Source organism: Entelurus aequoreus, linkage group LG20, assembly GCF_033978785.1.
Source record: "Entelurus aequoreus isolate RoL-2023_Sb linkage group LG20, RoL_Eaeq_v1.1, whole genome shotgun sequence".
NCBI lineage: Eukaryota > Metazoa > Chordata > Actinopteri > Syngnathiformes > Syngnathidae > Entelurus > Entelurus aequoreus.
The window spans coordinates 14,613,656-14,640,255 of record NC_084750.1 but is presented as its reverse complement, the minus strand read 5'-3'; the positions used below and the strand labels follow the sequence as shown (position 1 = coordinate 14,640,255).

General features: G+C 39.0%; 1 protein-coding gene across 2 annotated transcripts in view; it reads right to left on the bottom strand.

Annotated features, from left to right (window-relative positions):
- The window catches only part of LOC133635941 (serine/threonine-protein phosphatase 6 regulatory ankyrin repeat subunit A-like), a 78,997-nt gene that overhangs the window by 31,029 nt on the left and 21,368 nt on the right, over nt 1-26,600 (bottom strand). For both annotated transcript variants that reach the window (XM_062029418.1, XM_062029419.1), the window contains exons 2-8: nt 22,863-22,946; nt 8,940-9,018; nt 6,664-6,734; nt 5,424-5,624; nt 5,274-5,361; nt 4,953-5,095; nt 1,719-1,826 (exon numbers count right to left, since the gene is read on the bottom strand). In XM_062029418.1, the coding sequence (XP_061885402.1) occupies nt 1,719-1,826; nt 4,953-5,095; nt 5,274-5,361; nt 5,424-5,624; nt 6,664-6,734; nt 8,940-9,018; nt 22,863-22,946 (774 nt within the window). The remainder of the gene's footprint in view (nt 1-1,718; nt 1,827-4,952; nt 5,096-5,273; nt 5,362-5,423; nt 5,625-6,663; nt 6,735-8,939; nt 9,019-22,862; nt 22,947-26,600) is intronic.

Here is a 26,600-nt window from a genome sequence, read left to right as displayed (position 1 = left end):
AAGCGGTAGAAAATGGATGGATGGATGACCGTTCGAGCGCATCACTTGCCAGTCCGCACCTTAGTGAAATAAAATGAGTCGATGACGCCAGCAAAGGATGTTAAAATAACATCTGCACGGCAGACATTTATCCATGAAAATATGGAACAGCTGCTGATCGTGTGTTTGATGTAGAAGCAGCTTTAAAGAGATACTGTAGAAGTGGAACATCGATTTACGAAAACCCTCTATTTGCGAACTTTTAGTTAGTAAGTTAAAGAGAATTTTACTTTTTTATTTAAATTATTGTAGCAACGTGGTTGTTGACATTTTTTAAATTGATTCCAAGTAATTTCAATGGCCGACGTTGACTTGAGATACAAGTGTGTTGAGTTAAGAGCTCCGTCACAGAACCAATTAAGCTTGTAAGTTGAGGTACGACTAGGGATGATACTTGAAACCGGTTTTCCCGGTTGTTCGATAAGAAAATAACCGAGTCCTCTGACTTGAATCCCTTTTTGAGAACCGGTACCCGTTATCGAGACCACTATAGTAAAGAAAAGAGTTGGTTCTTTATTCGAATCCCTCGGAACGAATCCCGTCCCGACCAGAAATGCTCCGTGTGACATCACAATAAATCAGTCACGTAGCTCAGTCATTAGGCGCAGATAGCGAAAGCAGGAAAACAATGGACGGGAAAAAGCGCTCCAAGGTGTAATAAAGTTCAAAACAAAAGGTATAATCCAATGAATAACTTTACTGAGAGATTTGAGCAGGGTACAAACTCATGAAGAACACTTTTACGAACCACCGGAAACATAGCAACCAGGCTAGCAACGCACCTCCTTTACGGCAGCTGTCGCAACGTTCTTAAAGCAACCGCAGCACATACATATATATACAACATATCTCCCTTTTTGAACTTTTGTTTTTCACACTGTATATGTGTTGTCTGTCTAATTATAAATAATGCAGACGAGGCGTGTTGGCTGAGTTCTTGACGTTTACTTTCACGGGTGACGACATGCAACAACACTTTTCGGGGCTACCGCGCATGCTCGTCACTCCCGTTGCATGCTGGGTAGTGTAGTTGTTATATTCCCTAGCTCATAACATCTTTCCCCCTATAAAGAAATAATGTTAACTCAATAAAGTGTATTTCTTTTTTTAGCTTTAACTTTTCATTTTTTAGCATTGTAACCACATTTGCAAACAACTTTTCTCTTCATAGATGTTTCTTTCAATAAAGAAATAAAGTGCAAAAATGTCAAAGCATCATAACAAACAGTTATGTCAAATAGCAGCAGAATTGCACTTTTTGGAGAGCTGTATTATTTCCAGTTTTGTGCCCAAGGGACTGATTTTATTTAACACTATATTATTATTTATACACCTATAGTGATCACAGAGACAGCTTGTTTTTGTGTTACTGTATATATTTGTTTTTCTGAAAAATCCCACTTAATATACTTTGGGTTACAACAGTCAATGTTTATTTATTTTATTTTTTTTAGGGGTGTAACAGTCAATATTTATTTATTTATTAGATTAAATTGTTTTCTTATGCTTTTGTTAAACCAAATATTGTGTGTTTTTTTCCATATACAACAACCTATCCGGACTCGATAAGGAATCGGTTCGATAAGAGGATTCGATAATAGACTCAAACTCGATAATTTCTTATCAAACATCATCCCTAGGTACGACTGCTGTTTTCAAACACAGACGTTTGTCCGCACCTGGTTGACGCGGGCCCCCGCCTTGATGAGCTCACTGACCACCACGTCCTGCCCGTTGTAACACGCCAAATGGAGTGGGGTGTTGCCGAAGGCGTTCACCTCGTTCACCTGGGCAGAGCAACATGTTATAATATCACATTAAACCTTCATCTCAGGGCGCTCAATCGATCGCAGCTGCACTGTTCGGTTTGTCTTGGAAGACGTTTCGCCTCTCATCCGAGTAGGCTTCATCAATTCGTGCTATTGGTCAGACTAAATCTGATCAATCAGACTACATCTGACCAATCTAAGTCGAACTGATGAAGCCTACCGTATTTTTCAGACTGTAAGGCGCACTTAAAATCCTTTCATTTTCTCAAAACTCGACAGTGCGCCTTATAACCCGGTGCGCCTAATGTACGGAATAAATCTGGTTGTGCTTACCGACCTAGAAGCATTTTTATCCGGTACATGGTGAAATGATAAGTGTGACTAGTAGATGACAGTCACACATAAGAGATATGTGTAGACTGCAATATGACTCAAGTAAACAACACCAAAATTGTATATGTTCCATTGAAAATATAGAACATTACACACGGCGCTCAAAAATCTACCAAAATGTTTTAGTAGGACTTTGGTAAGCTATGAAGCCACACCGCTTGATGGATTGTACTGTGCTTCAACATAGGAGTACTATTATGGTGTGTGTATAAGGTAAGGCATATTATCTGGCGTTTTGTTTCGCAATATTATGCAAAAGCTACTTTTCTTACCTTCTGGTACCTGCTGATCTGTATTTGGGATCTGCATAAGTCCTGAAAATTTGCACGAGTCCGCCTTTGTAGTCGATAAGCTTCTTCTTGTTATGTGACATTCATTGCCATTTCTAATATAAAGTAGTGTAAAATTCTTATTTATATCTGTCAGTAAACTTGCCATGAAAGCGCTAAAACATACCGGTGTAGTGAGTTTACATTATTCACCCAAGGAACTTTAGTTACTAGAGAGTTCCGGTCGGACGGTTTTTCACGGGACACATTTCGGGCGTTGTTGTTGCACTAGTGAGCCACGGATGAGGAGATGCTGCTCCGTTATTGATTGAAGTAAAGTCTGAATGTCATTAAAACAGTTAGCTCCATCTTTTGACACTTCTTCCACTCCCGTCCTTGCACGCTACACCGCTACAACAAAGATGACGGGGAGAAGACGCTGTCGAAGGTGAGCCACGTAAATAAGACCGCCCACAAAACGGCGCATCCTGAAGAGACTGTCAGAAAGCGGCTTGAAGATGATGTGTAAAACATCATCTATGCAACATTTTGAGCAAAGAACCACCATTACATGTTATGTAGACCACAAGAATGTCTTTTATATTTAGAAAAAAATAATAACATGATATAATAATATTAATGCGCCCTATAATCCGGTGCGCCTTTTATATTTCGATACCGCCGATCATAATATTTTATTAGAGCGTATCAAAACGCGTATTGGGATGTCAGACTTAGCCTTGTCTTTGTTTAACTCTTATCTTACTGACAGGATGCAGTGTGTCTCCCATAACAATGTGACCTCGGACTATGTTAAGGTAACGTGCGGAGTTCCCCAGGGTTCGGTTCTTGGCCCTGCACTCTTTAGTATTTACATGCTGCCGCTGGGTGACATCATACGCAAGTACGGTGTTAGCTTTCACTGTTATGCTGATGACACTCAACTCTACATGCCCCTAAAGCTGACCAACACGCCGGACTGTAGTCAGCTGGAGGCGTGTCTTAATGAAATTAAACAATGGATGTCCGCTAACTTTTTTGCAACTCAACGCTAAGAAAACGGAAATGCTGATTATCGGTCCTGTTAGACACCAACATCTATTTAATAATACCACCTTAACATTTGACAACCAAACAATTAAACAAGGAGACTCGGTAAAGAATCTGGGTATTATCTTCGACCCAACTCTCTCGTTTGAGTCACACATTAAGAGTGTTACTAAAACGGCCTTCTTTCATCTCCGTAATATCGCTAAAATTCGTTCCATCTTGTCCACTAACGACGCTGAGATCATTATTCATGCGTTCGTTACGTCTCGTCTCGATTACTGTAACGTATTATTTTCGGGTCTCCCTATGTCTAGCATTAAAAGATTACGGTTGGTACAAAATGCGGCTGCAAGACTTTTGACAAAAACAAGAAAGTTTGATCATATTACGCCTATACTGGCTCACTTGCACTGGCTTCCTGTGCACCTAAGATGCGACTTTTAGGTTTTACTACTTACGTATAAAATACTACACGGTTTAGCTCCAGCCTATCTCGCCGATTGTATTGTACCATATGTCCCGACAAGAAATCTGCGTTCAAAGAACTCCGGCTTATTAGTGATTCCCAGAGCCAAAAAAAAGTCTGCGGGCTATAGAGCGTTTTCTATTCGGGCTCCAGTACTCTGGAATGCCCTCCCGGTAACAGTTAGAGATGCTACCTCAGTAGAAGCATTTAAGTCTCATCTTAAAACTCATTTGTATAATCTAGCCTTTAAATAGACCCCCCTTTTTTAGACCAGTTGATCTGCCGTTTCTTTTCTTCTCTCCTCTTCTCCCCTGTCCCTTGCGAGGGGGAGTTGCATAGGTCTGGTGGCCATGGATAAAGTGCTGGCTGTCCAGAGTCGGGACCCCGGGTGGACCACTAGCCTGTGCATCGGTTGGGGACATCTCTGCGCTGCTGACCCGTCTCCGCTCGGGATGGTTTCCTGCTGGCCCTTCTATGGACTGGACTCTCGCTTATGTGTTGGATCCACTGTGGACTGGACTTTCACAATATTATGTCAGACCCACTCGACATCCATTGCTTTCGGTCTCCCCTAGAGGGGGGGTGTTACCCACATATGCGGTCCTCTCCAAGGTTTCTCATAGTCATTCACCGACGTCCCACTGGGGTGAGTTTTTCCTTGCCCGTATGTGGGCTCTGTACCGAGGATGTCGTTGTGGCTTGTGCAGCCCTTTGAGACACTTGTGATTTAGGGCTATATAAATAAACATTGATTGATTGATTGATTGATTGATTATATGAAAATAGACCTGACTAGACCCGCTCATCGGCAGCGCGCCTTTTAATCCGGTGCGCCCTATGGTCTGGAAAATACGGTACTTCCAAGACAAACCAAACAGTGCAAATGGGATGAATTGAATGCCCTGAGATGACAATGACCTGGATGAAGGAGAACATTCCTAGACATAACAAGTGCACAATGCTGACCTGGACGCCCAGGCCTAGCAGGTAGTGTACGGTGCTACTCATCCCACTGGAGGCAGCTGCATGGAGAGGTGTATAAGCCTTCTTGTCCTTACAGTCCACCTCTGCTCCACTACTCACCAATAATTTAACTACTTCCAGATGACCTGGCACGGAGGAAGGAACAGGAGATGAGAAAATTGGACACAGGCAAACTTCTGCATTATTTATTCATTAAGTTGGGCTAGGCCCCTTATTTGCACAATCAAAGCTCGGTTTCAACTGCCCGCATTTAAAAATGGCCAGCTGTATTTGTCAATTGTGCACGTTCTGCGGTCGTCTTACCCATGTAGGCTGCCCAGTGGATGGCCCTCCTGTCCTTCTTGTCAAACGCATTAATGTTAGCTCCTCTGGACAGCAGCAACTTCACCATCTGTAAACGCCAAAGTCAATTTGACATCCGCTAGTGTCCGCAAAATGGAGGGAGACACCGACCTCCGTGTGTCCGCTGAAGGCGGCGTGGTGCAGAGCGGTGCGCCCTGCCCGGTCAGACACGTTGACATTGCTGAGGAGCGGCGCTAAGGCCTCGGCGCAGCGCACGGCCTTGTTGCTTGCCGCCACGTGGAGCGGCGTCTGCCAGTTCTTGTCCCTGGCGTTGACGTCGGCGCTGTGCTTCAGCAACACCGCCACTGCATCCTGCAAAGACAAAGATCATGAGAAAGGACGTGCGATAGAAAAACTTTTTTTGTAATCTTAATGCACCCACATTAGGGGTGTAACGGTACCTGTATTTGTATCAAACCTTTTGGGTACGGGGGTGTGTGTGTGTGTTACGGACAGCAAAGCCCTGTCTGTCTGTTATTTCACTTGACCTTTTTCTGTGTTGATTGAGCTGTGTTGAAGCAGCAAAAAAGGACATTATGTTAAACGAAGAGTTTCTGTCTCTGATAGTTGATATAATAATGTAAGAGCATCATAAAGCCTACATGAACTCCATGGTGTTCAGGGATGAATAGTCTCTCCTATTGCTATTGTACTATTTTTCCAGCTATAGTTACATTAATCATTAGTAATGTAGCAGCCTAGTTTTGAATGGCAGGGTCCCTGCTATCACATGTTGATAAAAATATAACATTTACATAATAAAAATCAACTACAGGCTTCCCAAATGCTGTAATAACTTAAGCATGAGTTGACTTGAAACTGTTTAATGTTGCACTTTTTATATGTAGAAGAATTGTTGTGTCATTTTATTTAATCTGAACAACAACTTGAGGTAGTTTAATGTTGATTAACGTGAGCAGAATTGTTATAGTGTTCCCAATGTTAAAAGGATAAAGCCATTGTTTACAAATGTGGTAAATAAATAACCAAAAAATGACATTTTGTTGTTTTCTTACTGTACCGAAAATGAACCGAACCGTGACCTCTAAACCGAGGTACGTACCGAACCGAAATTTTTGTGTACCGTTACACCCCTAACCCACATAGCACGTTAAAACACACTTCACCAGGGATTTGTCCATTTATGTCCACGATGCACTTTGCTTATTGTGTATTATACAATTCCATGCCAGTAGATTAGGTACACTACCCTGCATTGTCTTTCTTTTCTCCAGCACAACAGCGAGAATAATAATTTCTGTCATTAACAACTCTTAGGTAGGTCAAGTCTAGGCTAGGTCTCAAATGACCAAACCATGAGGGGACATGCATCGTTACTCTAAGTGGTTACCTCACTGCACGAGGCCACGGCACGGTGAAGAGGAGTCAACCACTTGTTATCTTTGGCATTAACTCGGGCTCCTTGTGTGGGGAAACAAAAAAGATTTGTGTCAAATGAAAGCATCATCACTACATTTGACACATTTTTAAAAGATTAAAAAAAAACACATACATTGGACTGAAAAGGATACGATAAAGCCTTAGAACAGGGGTGCCTAAAATGTGGCTCCGGGGCCATTTGAGGCACGCAGCTGGTTTTCTATTGTAAAGTACATTTCCGTTTTTGTTTAGGGAGATTCTATATCTTCACTGTAGGATCACAAATATATTGTATTTATTTGCGTTTTATTTTTTACACAGGCCTTTTTAATGTATATAATTTAGACATCTCTTTTTGGTACTTATTTGGTCAAATCTGGGACCTCAGGTACTAATTTTCCTGCCATCTCATTTTTAAATGTGTGCTGGTTTCAGGGCTGCAATGATTAATTGACTAATTTGATTAATCAATTGAGTGTAACTGATTAAAATCAATCAAATATGGACCGCATGGAGTGCCCAGAACTTTTAATACGCGCACACGGGAGCAGTGGTGTGTGCGTGGTGTAATCTCTTCTAATTTGAGATTAATCATGTTGAAATATTAAAGAATACAACTGATAAATGTTAGGTGGTAAATTAGGTGGGGAAAATTAATAGTATAGGGATAAGAAAACACTCATAATTTTAGGAGAAAAAAGTCGTAATGGGATGGGGGTGATTTTACATGTATAATGTTGAAATGTTAAAGAAAAAAATATTGCTCTCATGTGTGGAAACTACAACCGCGTATATTAAAAGTCCACATTTGATTGATTTTTATCAGTTACACTTGATTGATTCATCGAATGAATCGATTAATCATTGCAGCCCTATGGTGTAATCTGTTCTAATTTGAGATTAATTATGTTGAAATATTAAATAATACAACTGTTAAATGTTGCAATTTTTGGAAAATTAGGTTGGAAAAAATAATAGTACAGGAATAAAATCAAAATGTTAGGTGAGTGAAGTCATAATATTAAGAGAAAAACAAAGTCATAGGAGAAAAAAAGTCGTAATTTTAGGAGGAAAATATATTTGGGGTGCGGGGAATTTTAGATGCATTATAATGAAATATTAAAGAAAAACTGAAATAAGTTGCAAATAATAGTATGAGAAAAAATAATACAAGAGTGAATGGCAGAAAAAGAAAAATCTTAGGAGAAAAAAACATTAATTTTAGGAGGCAAGTGTCATTATGGAAAGGGGAGTAATTTTAATTTTAGATTCATAATGATCAAATATTATAGAAATAAATAACTGGATAAGAGTTGTAATTTTTGGAAAATCTGGTGGGGGAAAAAAGTCATAAAAGTACAAGAATAAAGTCCAAATATTAGGAGAATAAAGTCACAATATTTAGAGAAAAAAAAAACAATCTTAGGGGGTAAAAAAAGTCATAATTTTAGGAGACAAAAGTCGTACCGGGATGGGGCGATTTTAGATGTATAATGTTGAAATATTAATGACAAAATAAATAATAAAAGTTGCAAATTCTGGAAAAAACACATTGGGGAAAAAAAAGTTATAATAGTACGAGAACAAAGTCAGAGCATTACAGGAATAAAGTCATTAAAAAAAAGAGGAAAAAATTATGAAAACATTTACAGTATATTTGTAAAAAAAAAGAAAGAAAAACCAAGCAAAAAAGTGTAATGTAAGGAGAAATAGTTTGCTTACTCAACTATAACGCAAAGCGGAGGTGAGAGGATTTAAAACTCCCGTGATTCTCCTTGGCACAACTTCCAGGGTTAAAATAGCCCTGAAAGTGCACCTGTTACATGCTCTTCACGTTATTGTGGAACAGTGAACACACGTGCGCTAGTGTTCCCTGCCGCCGCCGCCCGACGTGAGCAGCTAAGCCGAGAAGGCACGGTCACACACGCACACTCCCTGTGATGATTCGGAAATCACAAGCAATGACATCATGTCACGAGGCCAACAGCAGACATAACAGCGCAACACGAGACCACAAGAGATAAAAAAAACAGGACATTCCTCGGAAGAGATACATTCATGTTTTGTCACTCTTAATTAGATTGAGTGGTTCATGGATCTTCTCAGTTGATGCTGCCTATGCTCTTTAAGATACTACAGAACTCAACATTAATAATCTGCTACAAACATTGTTTTCTTGATTTTGCAGCAAAACAGTGAATGGCAAAGTTTAAAAAGCTTGTGAGACAATGTTTAAATGTGGCTTACCGGAGAGGATGAGCAGCTCAATGATTTCGCTGTCTCCCAGGTAGGAGGCAGCATGTAGTGGTGTCCGCTTTTCGTTATCCTGACATGCGATGCACACAAAGTGAAACATGAGTTAAAAGGTGCCATATGTTGTAATGTGGCCAGAAATGGTACTGCAACCACCATAGACATCTTATAAGTAAAGTTAAAGTACCTATGATTGTCACACACACACGAGGTGTGGCGAAATTATTCTCTGCATTTCACCCATCACCCTTGATCACTCCCTGGGAGGTGAGGGGAGCAGTGAGCAGCAGCGGTGGCCGCACCCGGGAATCATTTTTTGGTGATGTAACCCCCAATTCCAACCTTTGATGCCGAGTGCCAAGCAGGGAGGTAATGGGTCCCTTTTTTATAGTCTTTGGTATGACTCGGCCGTAGACGCAGCATTGGCCGCTGTGACGCGAGAAATTGGGCCGCCATCTTGAAGTGGTGATGAGGAGCCGGCGAGTAGCCTAAACTGACAGTTGACAGGTAGAAAACAAATATGCCGGGATGGTGTTCAGCGTTTTCCTGCTCAAATGAGCGGACTGTTGAAAATAGGAATCGGGGGATTACTTTTCACAAGTAAGATTTAACATTAACGTACTATTAGTTGTATTTTGTGAAAAGAATATTACTAGGGATGTCCGATATTATCGGCTGATAAATGCGTTAAAATGTAATATAGGAAATTATCGGTATCGGTTTTTTTATTATCTGTATCGTTTTTTGTTTTTTTTATTAAATCAACATAAAAAACACAAGATACACTTACAATTAGTGCACCAACCCAAAAAACCTCCCTCCCCCCATTTCTTTCTGTTATCAATATTCTGGTTCCTTTTGATTGATTGATTGAGACTTTTATTAGTAGGTTGCACAGTGAAGTACATATTCCGTACAATTGATCACTAAATGGTAACACCCGAATAAGTTTTTCAACTTGTTTAAGTCGGGGTCCACTTAAATTGATTCATGATACAGATATATACTATCATATATACTATCATCATAATACAGTCATCACACAAGATAATCACATTGAATTATTTACATTATTTACAATCAGGAGTGTGGAGGGGGGGTGGGGTGGGGGGGTGGGGATATGGACATCAAGTAGTGGACATAGAGAGAGAGAGAGAGAGAGAGAGAGAGAGAGAGAGAGAGAGAGAGAGAGAGAGAGAGAGAGAGAGAGAGAGAGAGAGAGAGAGAGAGAGAGAGATCAGAAGGCATAAGAAAAAGAATCTGCATTTGATTGTTTACATTTGATTATTAGCAATCCGGGGAGGGTGTTAGTTTAGGGTTGTAGCTGCCTGGAGGTGAACTTTTATAGCGGTTTTGAAGGAGGATAGAGATGCCCTTTCTTTTATACCTGTTGGGAGCGCATTCCACATTGATGTGGCATAGAAAGAGAATGAGTTAAGACCTTTGTTAGTTCGGAATCTGGGTTTAACGTGGTTAGTGGAGCACCCCCTGGTGTTGTGGTTATGGCGGTCATTTACGTTAAGGAAGTAGTTTGACATGTACTTCGGTATCAGGGAGGTGTAGCGGATTTTATAGACTAGGCTCAGTGCAAGTTGTTTAACTCTGTCCTCCACCTTGAGCCAGCCCACTTTAGAGAAGTGGGTAGGAGTGAGGTGGGATCTGGGGTGGAGGTCTAGAAGTAACCTGACTAGCTTGTTCTGAGATGTTTGGAGTTTAGATTTGAGGGTTTTGGAGGTGCTAGGGTACCAGGAGGTGCATGCGTAATCGAAAAAGGGTTGAACGAGAGTTCCCGCCAGAATCCTCAAGGTGCTTTTGTTGACCAGAGAGGAAATTCTGTAGAGAAATCTCGTTCGTTGGTTAACCTTTTTGATTACCTTGGTTGCCATTTTATCACAGGAAAGGTTAGCCTCTAGAATGGAACCTAGGTAGGTGACCTCATCTTTCCTGGTGATGACACTGTCACCTACTTTTATATATCAATACATTATATATCAATATATATCAATACAGTCTGCAAGGGATACAGTCCGTAAGCACACATGATTGTGCGTGCTGCTGGTCCACTAATAGTACTAACCTTTAACAGTTAATTTTACTCATTTTCATTAATTACTAGTTTCTATGTAACTGTTTTTATATTGTTTTACTTTCTTTTTTATTCAAGAAAATGTTTTTCATTTAGTTATCTTATTTTTTTATTTTTTTTTTAAAGTACCTTATCTTCACCATAGATGGTTGTCCAAATTAGGCATAATAATGTGTTAATTCCACGACTGCATATATTGGTTGATATCGGTATCGGTTGATATCGGTATCGGTAATGAAAGAGTTGGACAATATCGGAATATCGGATATCGGCAAAAAGCCATTATCGGACATCCCTAAATATTACCACATAGTTGAGAAGGAGCAAAGATCTTCAATAGTACTGAAATCGTAGCCGCTAGCAAACAAGAGTATGACCATAATAGAGTTGCTTGTCAATGAAATTAATTACATTTAAAAATGTCATACTTGAATAACATAACGTTGAAATAAATGATGAAGATAAAGATTGTAAAAGCCAACAGGGGTAAAAGTTAGGACCACAGTCCAGATTGTGTAGGCAATCAGATGGACAGTGGCTATACAGTATTATACAAATCTAAATTTAGTCTAGCTTTCCAACCCAATGTTGTGCAGCAACAGAGATACAGTCTATATGTCCTTAAGATATATAGATATCTAATGTATTCATACATTGTTTATGTATACATAACCTGATCATATTGTTTCTTCAATTTAAAAATAGCTGACCGTTTTTTCCCCCTTCTCTGGGATTATATTCCCAGTTTTGATCTCGGACATTTGGTCACTTATAGCATATAACAATATTCTATTACTGTTAAGCAAACTATGAATAATAAAACACGCCAAAACATGTGTCCTTTATCATAGCTACATGTATGACAAAAAAATTGCACTGAGTGGAGAGGATCACCACTCCAAGATGGCGGCCCCGCGTCTCGTCAGCGCCAGTAGGCAGTAGCGCTCCATGCTGCGTCTACTTATAAGATGTCTATGGCAACCACGGTTAAAATTCTGTAGTCGCCTCCCACTCTCCCTGACTGAGGTTGTCAGATACGCAGCCGAATACGAATCCTACTCCAAGGAACTTCAAATGGCAATCGGCGAGTTCTACGCTGCAGGTTTCTCTTGTTTATGCTTCTCGCAAGATGGTTTACTAAGTAAGTGTGCCACATTTTACTATTGCCGATTAGCCAAATGTATTTGTAAAGTTACGCAGCGATATTTTAGTCGGGGGTCGGGACAGATTGTTGGCATTACCCTGCTAAAATGTCTAGTTTGACCGCACGGATCACCGTCGAAATAAATATATATACACAGGGCTCAAATTTAACCACAGCAACCGCAGCAAAAGCCGTGAAAAATTTACCAACATTGACGGCAAGAACATGCCGTGACCGCCCTTGACTTTTTACTCGTTAATGGACGAGGGATGTAACGGTATAATGATAACTTGCGATAAAATTCCCGACTGTTAGTAATACCGTCTAATTTTTTAATTATAGAAAAACCGTCATTTATTAATGCAATTTAGGCGACACAAAGTCAGGCGCATGCGCACTAGCGTCGTTTGGCTTGATAATCATGGTGGACTAACTACATGGACTCTGCGTCGGCAATTTCCCCTTAGAGTAAACGGAGCCAAGCGCTTGTGTTTAGATGGAGACAGGTGTGGACAATATTGGAGACAGACTGACTTACCTATCAAGGAGGAAATGAGCAAATTTAGCGTCGGATGAAAAAATCAATCTTCAATCGTCTCCATCTTTCAAAGGCATCTCTGATACAAATCCTTGTTTTGTTCCTGGCTTTGTCATGAATAAGTTGAGAATCATAACAAAGCCTTTTAGATTTACTAAGGTCTGACATGTTTAGTAACTTTACCAGTGGCAGTAGCTAGACGAATGTGGCGGTGCGTAACTGGCAACTTGGATGTGACACACGCACAGACTTTCTAATTGGTCAAACGGTGGAGGACGGGGCATCGAAATGAAAACAATAATATTTCGGGGCTGTAAATCTAATTTTGAAATGAGCATATCCCGGCTGAACTACTGTTATCAGTTATAAAAGTATTGGAAAAGAACATGATTTATTAATGCCTTTTGACATTATCAGGGCCATTTAATGATGACTTGACATGAAATTATTACATATGGCACCTTTAATATTTACTTTATATAGATTAGCGCAGAAAAGTGAGTATAGCCCGCACATTTCAGCCAACATCTTATCATACGGTATCTTCTTCAAGCTTTTTAGACACTAACAGCTGTGTGTTGAGTCTTTTTAAGGGGGACTCTACATAGACCACTTTAAGTTATAAACAAGTTTACTTTTTATAGTATTATTTAGAGCTGCAACGATTCATCGATTAAATTGATTAGAAAACAAATTTGAGGGATGTGGCCTGCGTGTGTCAGGAAGTGCAGAGAGATTTGGCTCAAAGAAGGGGGAGAAAGAGAGCAAAGGGCCCAAAGAAGACAAGTAAACAGTCAAAAGTTTTGTGATTATTTAAACTGAAAAAGACAAAGATTGTTGATGCAGCATTACCTAAGAGCATTCTGGATATTTCAGAGCAGCATTCAAGCAGAAACAAGATAAACCTCTATATATTGTCACTCAATTGATCATACTTTATCACATTTTGTTCAGTTTTTTTTTAAACATTTTTTATTATCCATTACCTGGTTTTAGGCTACACTGGTTTTATTTTTTACTTTTTACCTAGAGTAATTGTTTTTAAATAGGCCAGCAGATTGTTGTTGTTTTGTTGATCCATCAGCCCCTTGTTATGTTAGTTTGATATGCAGTCCAGCACACTACTTTATATTGTGTTCAACATGTACAAACCTTCACTAAAATATGGACTTTTGTAAAGGCTGGAATCCATCATTCACAATTACATTGTTTCTTATGGAGAAATGTGCTTCGCTACACAAACTTTTCGATTTAAGAACCCTGTTCAAGAACCAATTACGTTTGTAAATCGAGTTTCCACTGTTGAGTGCAATTTCCATGTTGTGTGCATTTATGAAATGAAAATTTAAAAAATCCTTGTTTATCCTGGAACATCTGGTCCCTTGATCTACAGGTTCCTGTAGAAGTGTGTGGTTTGTGTTTCCACCAGATTTCACAGTTCAGGGTAGTTTATACAAATCAGGCTGATGACATATGGAGTAGTGGTTAATTATATTTCTATACTGACTCCATGTAAATAAACAGACATTAGGTCACAGTTATTTTACTAAATAGTAAGTACAAAGCAATAATATACAAAACGATATGACTTTTAAAATAAAGTGTACCGAATTGTTCATAAAAAGTCAGGCTTTTGTCGGCAATGTCCAACAGTCAGAAAGTCGTCCTCTCTGTAAAATATGAATTAATGAGGCTTGTGGTCCATTTCAGCTGTAAATAACAGTATATAAATAATAAATGTCAGGGTTGATCTCACGCTGATAACATGAACATGAACACTTCGGCTTTCACTCAGGTTAAGGCTAATAACTACACAAACGGAGTGTCCCTGACTACTTTTACAACATGTAATAAAGTAAATAATTAATAATTAACGCCATTTACTAAGGCTGAAACGACGCGTCGACGTCATCGGTTACGTAAATACGTTGACGCCGTTTTTGTGCGTCGACGCGTCGCATATTTACGTCACACTACCGTCATGGCGGACCGCAAAGCAGACGGTGCGAGCGAGGGGGAAAAAAATCACGCCAAAAGTCGTCAAAAGTGTGGGAGTATTTCAATACACGGCCTAATAATGTTGTATGCACACTGTGTCGAGCGGAAATGGCCTATCATAGCAGCACAACGGCTATGAACGAACATTTGAAAAGAAAACCATCAACTAGTCAATCGTCCGCGTGAGCATACGTTGTCATCATTACACAAAAACATGAATGTGTCATTTGTATCTGCTAGGGGTGTAACGGTACGTGTTTTGTATTGAACCGTTTCGGTACGGGGCTTTCGGTTCGGTACGGGGGTGTACCGAACGAGTTTCTAAGCTAAAACTCAAGTCTTAACAAGCTGCTTTGCTCCTTCTGCTTCTGTCTCAGCACGCAGCATTGTCCCACCCACACAACCATCTGATTGGTACACAGAAAGCGTTATCAGCCAATCAGCAGTGCGTATTCAGAGCGTTAACAGCCAATCAGCAGTGCGTATTCAGAGCGTTACCAGCCAATCAGCAGTGCGTATTCAGAGCGCATGTTGTCAGCGCTTCAGCATGGAGCAGATAGGTGTTTAGCAGGTGAGCATCAGGCAGCGGACTCTCCCCAAATGATAATAAACACCTCCCAGTCAACTACTAGTAACATCACTATGAGCCCGTTGACCTTCTAGAAACTTAAACTGCAGCTCAGCTCACTCGCAGTCCTGGCTTGAGGTGAAGGCTAATTACCTCTCAGTTCCAGCCACATCGACCCCTTCTGAGCGCCTATTTTCAGCTGCTGGGAATATTGTAAACAAGAAAAGAACCAGAGCATGTAGACATGCTAACCTTTCTTCATTACAACTGTTAGTTACTCACTGGAATGAGTAGAATTGGTTATTGTGTACTGTGTTGGACTGGATGTTTATTTTGCACATTTTAAAAGCAATACTTAATGTTTACAGTGCTCCAGAATATTTAGATTGGCACTTTTTTGTATTGGATGTTTATCTTTATTTTTGCACATTTTAGCAAATAAGCAATACTTTCACTTTTGTTGAAAGGTTTACACTGTTGCTACAGAATATTTCGTTTTGCACTTTTTTGTATTGGATGTTTATCTTTATTTTTGCACATTTTAAAGCAAAATAAGCAATAATTTTACTTTTGAAATGCTAATACTATTGCAGAATATTAAGATTTGCACTGGATGTTGACTTTTATATTTGCACATTAAAAAGCAAATAAGCTACTTTTAATTTTGTTAAATGTTAAAAGTTTTAAATGGTTACATTGTTACAGAATATTTTGTCATGTTGTTGTCAATGTTGACTGAGTGGCCATACTTCTTTTTTTTTTGTAAATAAAAGCCATGCCTTTTGAAAAAACGGGCCTACATTTATTTTTTCATCTTCATTTTAAATAAAAAAAATAATCGGTAAAAGGAAAAATAATCTATAGATTAATCGAAAAAAAACAATCTATAGATTAACCGATTAATCGAAAAAAAATCTATACATTAATCGATAGAAAAATAATCGTTAGCTGCAGCCTTACCATTTACCTTCCCCACATTTATCCAACAAAGTCTGAGTAGTAAGCAGCTGAGGTTTCCGCTTCGAGTCCGGCTTCATACCGTAAATACGTTTAAAAGAATCTGTCCACTTCTTGTATCGAAATTAAGTTTGTAATAAACAATAAACAATAAACTAAATTAAACTGCATGTAGTTTAAAGACTACGGCCGAGTAAAAACACTCCAAAATAGTTCAACTGATCAGCGTTCTTCAGCACAAAAATGTCCCACAAAAGTTCCTGCATTTCCAAAGCTCTTTTCGTTCTTCTTTTTCTCCGTTGTCAAGTTTGTTGTAATAGAGATAAGAAATAAACAAGTCGCCGCGTATATTCCAATGGCGGCCGTGGGTTTGAAATAAGTTTTACGAACGCCCCCCAACTGTGTTCAACCAATCAGCGTTAGACAGCACAGCACGCCCCCCGAAAAGGTTCCTGGTCGCTTGGAAAAGTCCCACATAGCAAGGAGGAACTCCAAAAGGTTCCTAAAGAACTAAATCTACCCGTGTAGTTTTTGGTCGAAACACAGGGAAATTTACCTGGGTAAGTGGGGAAGTTCCTGCGGTGGAAAAGGGCCTATTGAGGCTAAAAAAATTAATCGATCGATTACTCGATTAGTCAATAACCGCACCTCTAATATTACTCATTGGGAAGATACAATGTGATAAAAATGTTTGCCAAAATGTGAGAGATGTTTTTACTTTTGCAATATTTTTCCTCTTGATGTACAAAACCCAAAAGCAGTGAAGTTGTCACGTTGTGTAATTGGTAAATAAAAACAGAATACAATGATTTGCAAATCCTTTTCAATTTATATTCAATTGAATAGACTGCAAAGACAAGATATTTAATGTTCAAACTGGTAAACTTTGTTATTTTTTGCAAATATTAGCTCATTTGGAATTTGATGCCTGCAAAATGTTTCAAAAAAGCTGGCACATGTGCCAAAAAAAAGACTGAGAAAGTTGAGGAATGCTCATCAAACACTTATTTGGAACATCCCACAGGTGAACAGGCTAATTGGGAACAGGTGGGTGCCATGATTGGGTATAAAAGCAGCTTCCATGAACTGCTCAGTCATTCACAAACAAGGACGGGGCGAGGGTCACCACTTTGTCAACAAATGCCTGAGCAAATTGTCCAACAGTTTAAGAACAACATTTCTCAACCAGCTATTGCAAGGAATTTAGGGATTTCACCATCTATGGTCCGTAATATCATCAAAAGGTTCGGAGAATCTGGAGAAGTCACCGCACGTAAGCGCCAATGCCAGTGACTTTCGATCCCTCAGGCGGAACTGCATCAAAAAGCGACATCAGTGTGTAAAGGATATCACCACATGGGCTCAGGAATACTTCAGAAAACCACTGTCAGTAACTACAGTTCGTCGCTACATCTGTAAGTGCAAGTTAAAACTCTACTATGCAAAGCCAAAGCCATTTATCAACAACACCCAGAAACACCGCCGGCTTCGCTGGGCCCGAGCTCATCTAAGATGGACTGATGCAAGGTGAAAAAGTGTTCTGTGGTCTGACGAGTCCACAGTTCAAATTGTTTTTGGAAACTGGGTGCATCACTACGAGATGATATAGTGGACATTAATTGCAAGTATGTCTAATATGTATTATTTGTTCAATTTCAGTTTACAAGTCCTTTAAGTATTTTGTCATTTCTGAACTATAACTACAAATTCCTCACTCACTGGAGCCTGATGCCGTTACATAAGTGAAGCAGGATATAAAAAAACACCTTAGTATGATGCAGTGCAGTACTGCACCTCTCTATAAACACTATCAATCAACACTGTATGGTATTATGTTTAAAAGGGACGCTGTTTTAATACAGCCGGTGTATCACTGGTTAGACTGTGTACTGGTTCCTAATGCTGAGTGTTTATGATAATCATGTCTGACATGAACTATACTGTACATTCCCTTGCAGTCTTCGCTCCCCTCCATCACTGCACTCCGCTGCAGCGCCCCCCACTTCTGTCTTTCAGTGCGGCAGAGGGCAATCGTCAGAGTGGGGCTATAAACAAGTGTCATGTGACTAGACTGGGCTGGGGCCGGTATTGCTGACTCCACAGAGAGCCAGTGTGATGACCCCAGCAATATTGACCAACAGAGGAAAATAAAGCATCAGAGCAGAACAAGGCGGACAATATTGCCTGAAAGACAGCGACCAGGCGGAGAATAAGGAGCAGTGAGAAGATGGAGGGATGAGATGAGGCGAGGGGTCATGTGACGTCCCGAAACTGGAGACGGTGGTGGTTTTGCGTTGTGAGATGCAGAACTGTCAAAAGGAGCTTTCGTTTAGTACAAGAGTGTCCAAAGTGTTGCCTGGGGGTCATTTGCGGCCTGCAGCTAAGGTTTTATGGTCCGTGGCACTTTCTAAAAAATACTATTAAAAAAAAAAAGTGGACTAAAAGAGCAAACAGGTGAAATGTAACGATGAAAAAGTTGCAACGTTGACTAATAACACAAAGCTTCCATACAGGCGTTTTTTTCTTCAAAGCTGTCATTGTTCAAAAAAATAATAACAAATCAAAATCAATGTTTTTATTGTTGACCTATTCAAGGCTCCAATTACTTCACATACATATATACACATACAGTATATACACACAAATGCATGCAGATAAAAAAAAAAAAATATATATATATATATATATATATATATATATATATATATATATATATATATACATACATATGCATATATATATATATATATATATATATATATATACAGTATATATACACACATATGCATATATATATATACACATATATCCATATACATACATACAGTATAAATACATATATATACATATGCATATATATACATATATCCATATACATACACATATATACACATTATATATGTGTATGTATGTATGTGAAGTAATTGGAGCCTTGAATAGGTCAACAATAACAACACTGATTTTGATTCGTTATTATTTCTTGAACAATGACAGCTTTAAAGAAAAAAAAACATATGTATATATATATATATACACATATATATACATATATACATACATATATATATATGCATATATATACATATGCATACATATACATATATACATATGCATATATATACACATATACATACATATGCATATATATATATATACACATATACATACACTTATATACATACATACACATATGTGTATGTATGTATGTGAAGTAATTGGAGCCTTGAATAGGTCAACAATAACAACATTGATTTTGATTCGTTATTATTTTTTGAACAATGACAGCTTTAAAGAAAAAAAACGTATATGTATATACATACATACATATATACGTATATATATATATATATATATATATATATATATATATATATATATATATATATATATATATATATATATACGTATATATATATATATATATACGTATATATATATATATATATATATATATATATATATATATATACACTACCGTTCAAAAGTTTGGGATCACCCAAACAATTTTGTGGAATAGCTTTCATTTCTAAGAACAAGAATAGACTGTCGATTTTCAGATGAAAGTTCTCTTTTTCTGGCCATTTTGAGCGTTTAATTGACCCCACAAATGTGATGCTCCAGAAACTCAATCTGCTCAAAGGAAGGTCAGTTTTGTAGCTTCTGTAACGAGCTAAACTGTTTTCAGATGTGTGAACATGATTGCACAAGGGTTTTCGAATCATCAATTAGCCTTCTAAGCCAGTGAGCAAACACATTGTACCATTAGAACACTGGAGTGATAGTTGCTGGAAATGGGCCTCTATACACCTATGTAGATATTGCACCAAAAACCAGACATTTGCAGCTAGAATAGTCATTTACCACATTAGCAATGTATAGAGTGTATTTCTTTAAAGTTAAGACTAGTTTAAAGTTATCTTTATTGAAAAGTACAGTGCTTTTCCTTCAAAAATAAGGACATTTCAATGTGACCCCAAACTTTTGAACGGTAGTGTATATATATATACAGTATATATATATATATATATATATATATATTCATATATATATATATACTGTATATATACACATCCATATATACAAATATACATATATATACAGTGGGGCAAAAAAGTATTTAGTCAGCCACCCATTGATTGTCAATGGGTGGCTGACTAAATACTTTTTTGCCCCACTGTATATATGTATGTATGTGTCAGGAAAAAACACAGGCTATATCATCCCTACAAGCCTGTTTCGCAGGTTTCCCTGCTTGTCAGGGGATTTTATAAAATCCCCTGCGAAAACCTGCGAGACTAACCTGACTCTGGCCAGATCTTTGTAGTTGGCTGAGCTCCACACATTGATCTGGGAGTTCTCAATAGGAGATGTATTTCAGAAGGCGGGGCCTTGTAAAAAAAATCATTGTATGTGATTGGATAAACCACATGTCCGTTATCTTGAATAACGTACTACTTCAAACACTCACATCCAAATCAACCCGTGACGCTGATGAGAGCGACGCTGAAGAAGAGCCAAAACATCCTTGCCACCAATAAATGCCTTCAAAACCGTTCTCTGTTCATCTTTTAAAGAATTCATATTCGATAGATTCAACAAAACAGTTGCAATAGCACTTTTAACATTTCTATGACTGAGACCCTTCCAAATCTCCGGGACCAAGCTTTAGGGGAGCCGTAAAAGTATTGGTATTGTATTGTATTGGTTTGGATCATTAAAAATATACAAAAGGTCCCTGCATGATTTGATGTTTCACTGTGCGGCCCTTGGTGGAAAGCGTGTGGACACTTAAAGACCTACTGAAAGCCACTACTAGCGACCACGCAGTCTGATAGTTTATATATCAATGATGAAATCTTAACATTGCAACACATGCCAATACGGCCGGGTTAACTTATAAAGTGCCATTTTAAATTTGCCGCTAAACTTCCGGTTCGAAACGCCTCTGAGGATGACGTATGCGCGTGACGTAGCCCGGGGAACACGGGTATGGCTTCCACATTGAAGCCAATACGAAATAGCTGTTTTCATCTCATTCTGGGTGTATTCTGGACATCTGTGTTGGTGAATGTGTTGCAATTATGTTCATTGCATTATGGAGAAAGAAGCTGAGCAAGCAAAGAAGAAAGTTGTCGGTGCGAAGCGTCTATTTTGCGAGGGAAGTCAGCAGCAACACGTACACAGCCGGCGCTTCTTTGTTTACATTCCCGAAAGATGCAGTCAAGATGGAAGAACTCGGATAACAGAGACTCTAACCAGGAGGACTTTTGACTTCGATACACAGACGCCTGTAGAGAACTGGGACAACACAGACTCTTACCAGGATTACTTTGATTTGGATGACAAAGACGCAGACGTGCTACCGTGAGTATGCAGCTTTGGCTTCCAAACATTTGATCGCTTGACCGTACGTGCGCGTCACGTACGTAACTTTTTTAAAATATATAAGCTTTATGAACCTTGGGTTAGGTGAACGGTCTTTTGGGCTGAGTGATTGTGTGTGTTGATCAGGTGTTTGAATTGTATTGGCGTGTTCTATGGAGCTATGAGCTAGCATAGGAGCTAGGAGCTAGCATAACAAACACCTAGGTGTTTTTATGCAGGATTCATTTGTGGCATATTAAATATAAGCCTGGTTGTGTTGTGGCTAATAGAGTATATATATGTCTTGTGTTTATTTACTGTTTTAGTCATTCCCAGCTGAATACCAGGTACCGTGAGTATGCAGCTTTGGCTTCCAAACATTTGATCGCTTGACCGTACGTGCGCGTCACGTACGTAACTTTTTTTTTAAATATATAAGCTTTATGAACCTTGGGTTAGGTGAACGGTCTTTTGGGCTGAGTGATTGTGTGTGTTGTGCAGGTGTTTGAATTGGATTGGCGGCTTATATGGAGCTAGGAGCTAGGAGCTAGCATAGGAGCTAGCATAGGAGCTAGGAGCTGGCATAACAAACACTGAGGTGTTTTTATGCAGGATTAATTTGTGGCATATTAAATATAAGCCTGGTTGTGTTGTGGCTAATAGAGTATATATATGTCTTGTGTTTATTTACTGTTGTAGTCATTCGCAGCTGAATATCAGGTCACCCCCGGCTCTCACAGCATCTTCCCTATCTGAATAGCTTCAACTCCCCACTAGTCCTTCACTTGCACTTTACTCATCCACAAATCTTTAATCCTCGCTCAAATTAATGGGGAAATTGTCGCTTTCTCGGTCCGAATCTCTCTCACTTCATGCGGCCATCATTGTAAACAATAGGGAACTTTGCGTATATGTTCAACTGACTACGTCACGCTACTTCCGGTAGGGGCAAGCCTTTTTTTTATCAGATACCAAAAGTTGCGATCTTTATCGTCGTTGTTCTATACTAAATCCTTTCAGCAAAAATATGGCAATATCGCAAAATGATCAAGTATGACACATAGAATAGATCTGCTATCCCCGTTTGAATAAAAATTTTTTATTTCAGTAGGCCTTTAAGTCAATAGATGGATAGATCCACAGCAAGCTGCTTGCTGTGAGTCACACTCCTTGTTTTGTAATGTGTTGTGTATCTGCAATGCTTCTAATAATACCCAAAAGTGCCACATCATCAGGAGGAATCCAAGTAGTCCATGACTCACCTGAATGTTTACGTCTTCTTTCTTGAATATGAGCGAGCGGACCTCATCTGGATCCACATTGAAGATGGCTCTGAGCAAGGATGGCTGCAACCACAGACAGACACATGATTGTCAAACCTGAGTGTCAAATGGCAGCTGTAAAATTCCAGGTGGTGGTTGTGGATGCCACATTTGTTTATGACCCAGCAGCTGCAGCGCGCACACAAGTAAGCAAACCTTCCTCTTACGTAAAACCTTGACAGGTTGAAATTGTGCTCTGCTGCCACGTGGGCTTGGAGGGCATCTTGACTTCACAAGGTGGCGTGCTGCCGTACTATTTGTCAACAAACTTTCCTCAGAAGGAGAAAACGGCAAAAGCCAGGAGACGACACACCGCGGGAGGTTAACGGTCCATTTATGGATGTGAACATGTGTAGTTTAATGAGGGAATGACGCCACCTGAAAATTAATGGATTGTGTCAAGGTTTATGGCGGAGCAACATCAATAAAATATGCTGTTGGGGAGGGGGGATAAATTGTAGATGAAGGTTATATATAAAACTCATTTCCTGTATTTCCTCAAACAGTGGCCTCCGCTCTAATAAACTTCAACAAATAAACACCTTGCCTCTATAAATAGACACCACAGGAAAATTATTAGAGGTGCACGATAATTATCAGGACGATATTAGGGAATTAAGGTGTCACGCCGACAAATCGGATAACATTACAAATAGCTAGGGATGATGCTCGAAACCGGTTTTCCCGGTTGTTCGATAAGAAAAGAACCGAATCCTCCGACTCGAATCCCTTTTTGAGAACCGGTACCCGTTATCGAGACCACTATAGTAAAGAAAAAGAATTGGTTCTTTATTCGAATCACTTGGAACGAATCCCTGTGTGACATCACAAGAAATGACGTCACGTAGCTCAGTCATTAGTCACGGTGGGGTGCGGCGTGCTGCGGTTAGTTCCCGGGACGCAAAACTGACGGCTCCGGACGAAAGCGTGCAGGTAGGAGAGGATTTAGTTCTCATAAATCATACACATTACAACAGACAGGAACGAAACAAAAGGAAAGCGTGCCGTTCGCACGAGAAGCTAAAGCAAAAACTTACTTAGCACAGGAATACTAGAAGCTAAGGTCACTTTAGCACAGGAATACTAGAAGCTAAGGTCACTTTAGCACAGGAATACTAGAAGCTAAGGTAACTTGAGCACAGGAATACTATAAGCTAAGGTAACTTTAGCACAGGAATACTAGAAGCTAAGGTAACTTTAGCACAGGAATACTAGAAGCTAAGGTAACTTTAGCACAGGAATACTAGAAGCTAAGGTAACTTTAGCACAGGAATACTAGAAGCTAAGGTAACTTTAGCACAGGAATACTAGAAGCTAAGGTAACTTCAGCACAGGAATACTAGAAGCTAAGGTAACTTTAGCACAGGAATACTAGAAGCTAAGGTAACTTTAGCACAGGAATACTAGAAGCTAAGGTAACTTTAGCACAGGAATACTAGAAGCTAAGGTAACTTGAGCACAGGAATACTAGAAGCTAAGGTAACTTAGCACAGGAATCATGAGCTGGAAAACCAGAATGCCAACGTAACTGTTGCAATTGCAAACAATGAAGCCACGACGAGTGACCGGAAAAGGCAGGCTTAAATAGTCTCTGATGAGCAACAGGTGCGCGTACAAGGCAGGTGAAAATCATAAGTAACCATGGTGACTAAAACAAACCCCCGAAGTGCACAAAACAACTAAGGAAGTCCAAAACTAACAGAACATAACTAAACAAAACATGATCCGACTACATCATAATACATCACAGTTTCATGTCATTTCACTTTACAGGAGTAGGGAGAAGTATAGCTTATTTAATCCTACCCCTTTCCCACTTCATACAAATATATACATCATTTACTGATCTTTTTATAATAAAATATCTGTGAATTAGTATATACAACAGTTTTGTAATATGTAATTAATTAATTCAAACATTATTAATATACTGAGATGAAGAATATGTTATTTTCAATAAGGTTGAAAGTATTTCTCATAATTCTTCTTCTTTGTACTTTGCAAGCACTATTCATTTGAACAACCTCTTAAACTGGATCATATCAGTACAATGTTTAACTTCTTTACTTAATCCATTCCATCATTTAATACCACATCATTTTAGCTGTTTGCAATTTTACCAAATCATCGAACTTTAATATTTTTGACTCAATAAATAAAGTGTTTGTATGTTCTCTATATCCAACATTATGTATCAGTCTAATTATTTTTTTTTGTAGCACGGTTAACGAATGTAGCGCACATTTGTAGTTGTTTCCCATATTTCTGCACAATAACCCAGATATGTAACACTAGTGAGGAGTAGAGAATGTGAAGTGATTTGTTAAACCAAATATTGTGTGTTTTTTTCCATATACAACAACCTATCTGGACTCGGTAAGTGAATCGACAAGGAATCGGTTCGATAAGAGGATTCGATAACAGGCTCGAACTCGATAATTTCTTATCAAACATCATCCCTACAAATAGCTCCAATAAACAATACAAATAACAAAAATGCTCCAGTGAGGCAAGATTGCCCATCCTGTGCTGTAGGTAGGGGTTTAACGGTACACAAAAATTTCGGTTCGGTACGTACCTCGGTTTGGAGGTCACGGTTCGGTTCATTTTCGGTACAGTAAGAAAACAACAAAATATACATTTTTGGGTTATTTATTTACCAAATTTGCAAAATCTTCCACCAAAAATATTTCTCTTAGTGTAATATTTGATGTGAAGTAATGGGAACCTTGGATAGGTCAATAATTCATAATAACATTGATTTTGATTCAATATTATGTTTTGAGCAATGACAGTTTGAAAAAAAATAAATAACAGCTTTGTTTTATTTTATTTATCTAAATTACATTTAACCTTTAAGCTTTTTTATTTCACTTTTGTTATTTTTTGTTTATTTGAATAGTATTTTTAGAATGTGCCGTGGGCCTTTAAAACATTAGCTGTGGGCCGCAAATGGCCTCCGGGGCACACTTTTGACACCCCTGCTATAGATAATAAAAAATTAAATGTGATAAATCTATGGATACATTTATCATAACTCTCTCTCTCTCTCTGTCTCTGCCCCTCCCTCACCAATGCTGCTGCGCGCACAATTTGTTTTGTTTTTAACCCCTTCTTAACGCTGAACGTACATTGAAAACACACGCAACCCTAACTCAAAATGCCGGACATTTGAGGCATTTAAGAAACTCCGCCCTGACCGCTCCGCAAAAGAGGACATGTCCGGTGAAAAGAGGACGTATGGTCAGTCTATCCTAGCCCGTTAGCTGCTAGCATGCCATGTGTTGTGCCTCGGTGTGCATTGTTTACACAACGTGCGTTACGCTACTTAATATGTTCGTGTGGAAACTCGTTCGGTACACCTTCGAACCGAACCGGAACCACCGTACCGAAACGGTTGAATACAAATACACGTACCGTTACACCCCTAGCTGTGGGTGAACAGATCAAGCGCTCCTACATTATAGGAGGTCCTAAACACACTTTCCTTAAAGGGGAACTGCCCTTTTTTTTTTTTTTTTTTTGCCCATCATTCACAATCCCTATGTAAGACAATAACTGACCCCGGCTTAAACAAGTTGAAAAACGTATTGGGGTGTTACCATTTAGTGGTCAATTGTACGGAATATGTACTGAACTGTGCAATCTACTAATAAAAGTTTCAATCAATCAATCCTG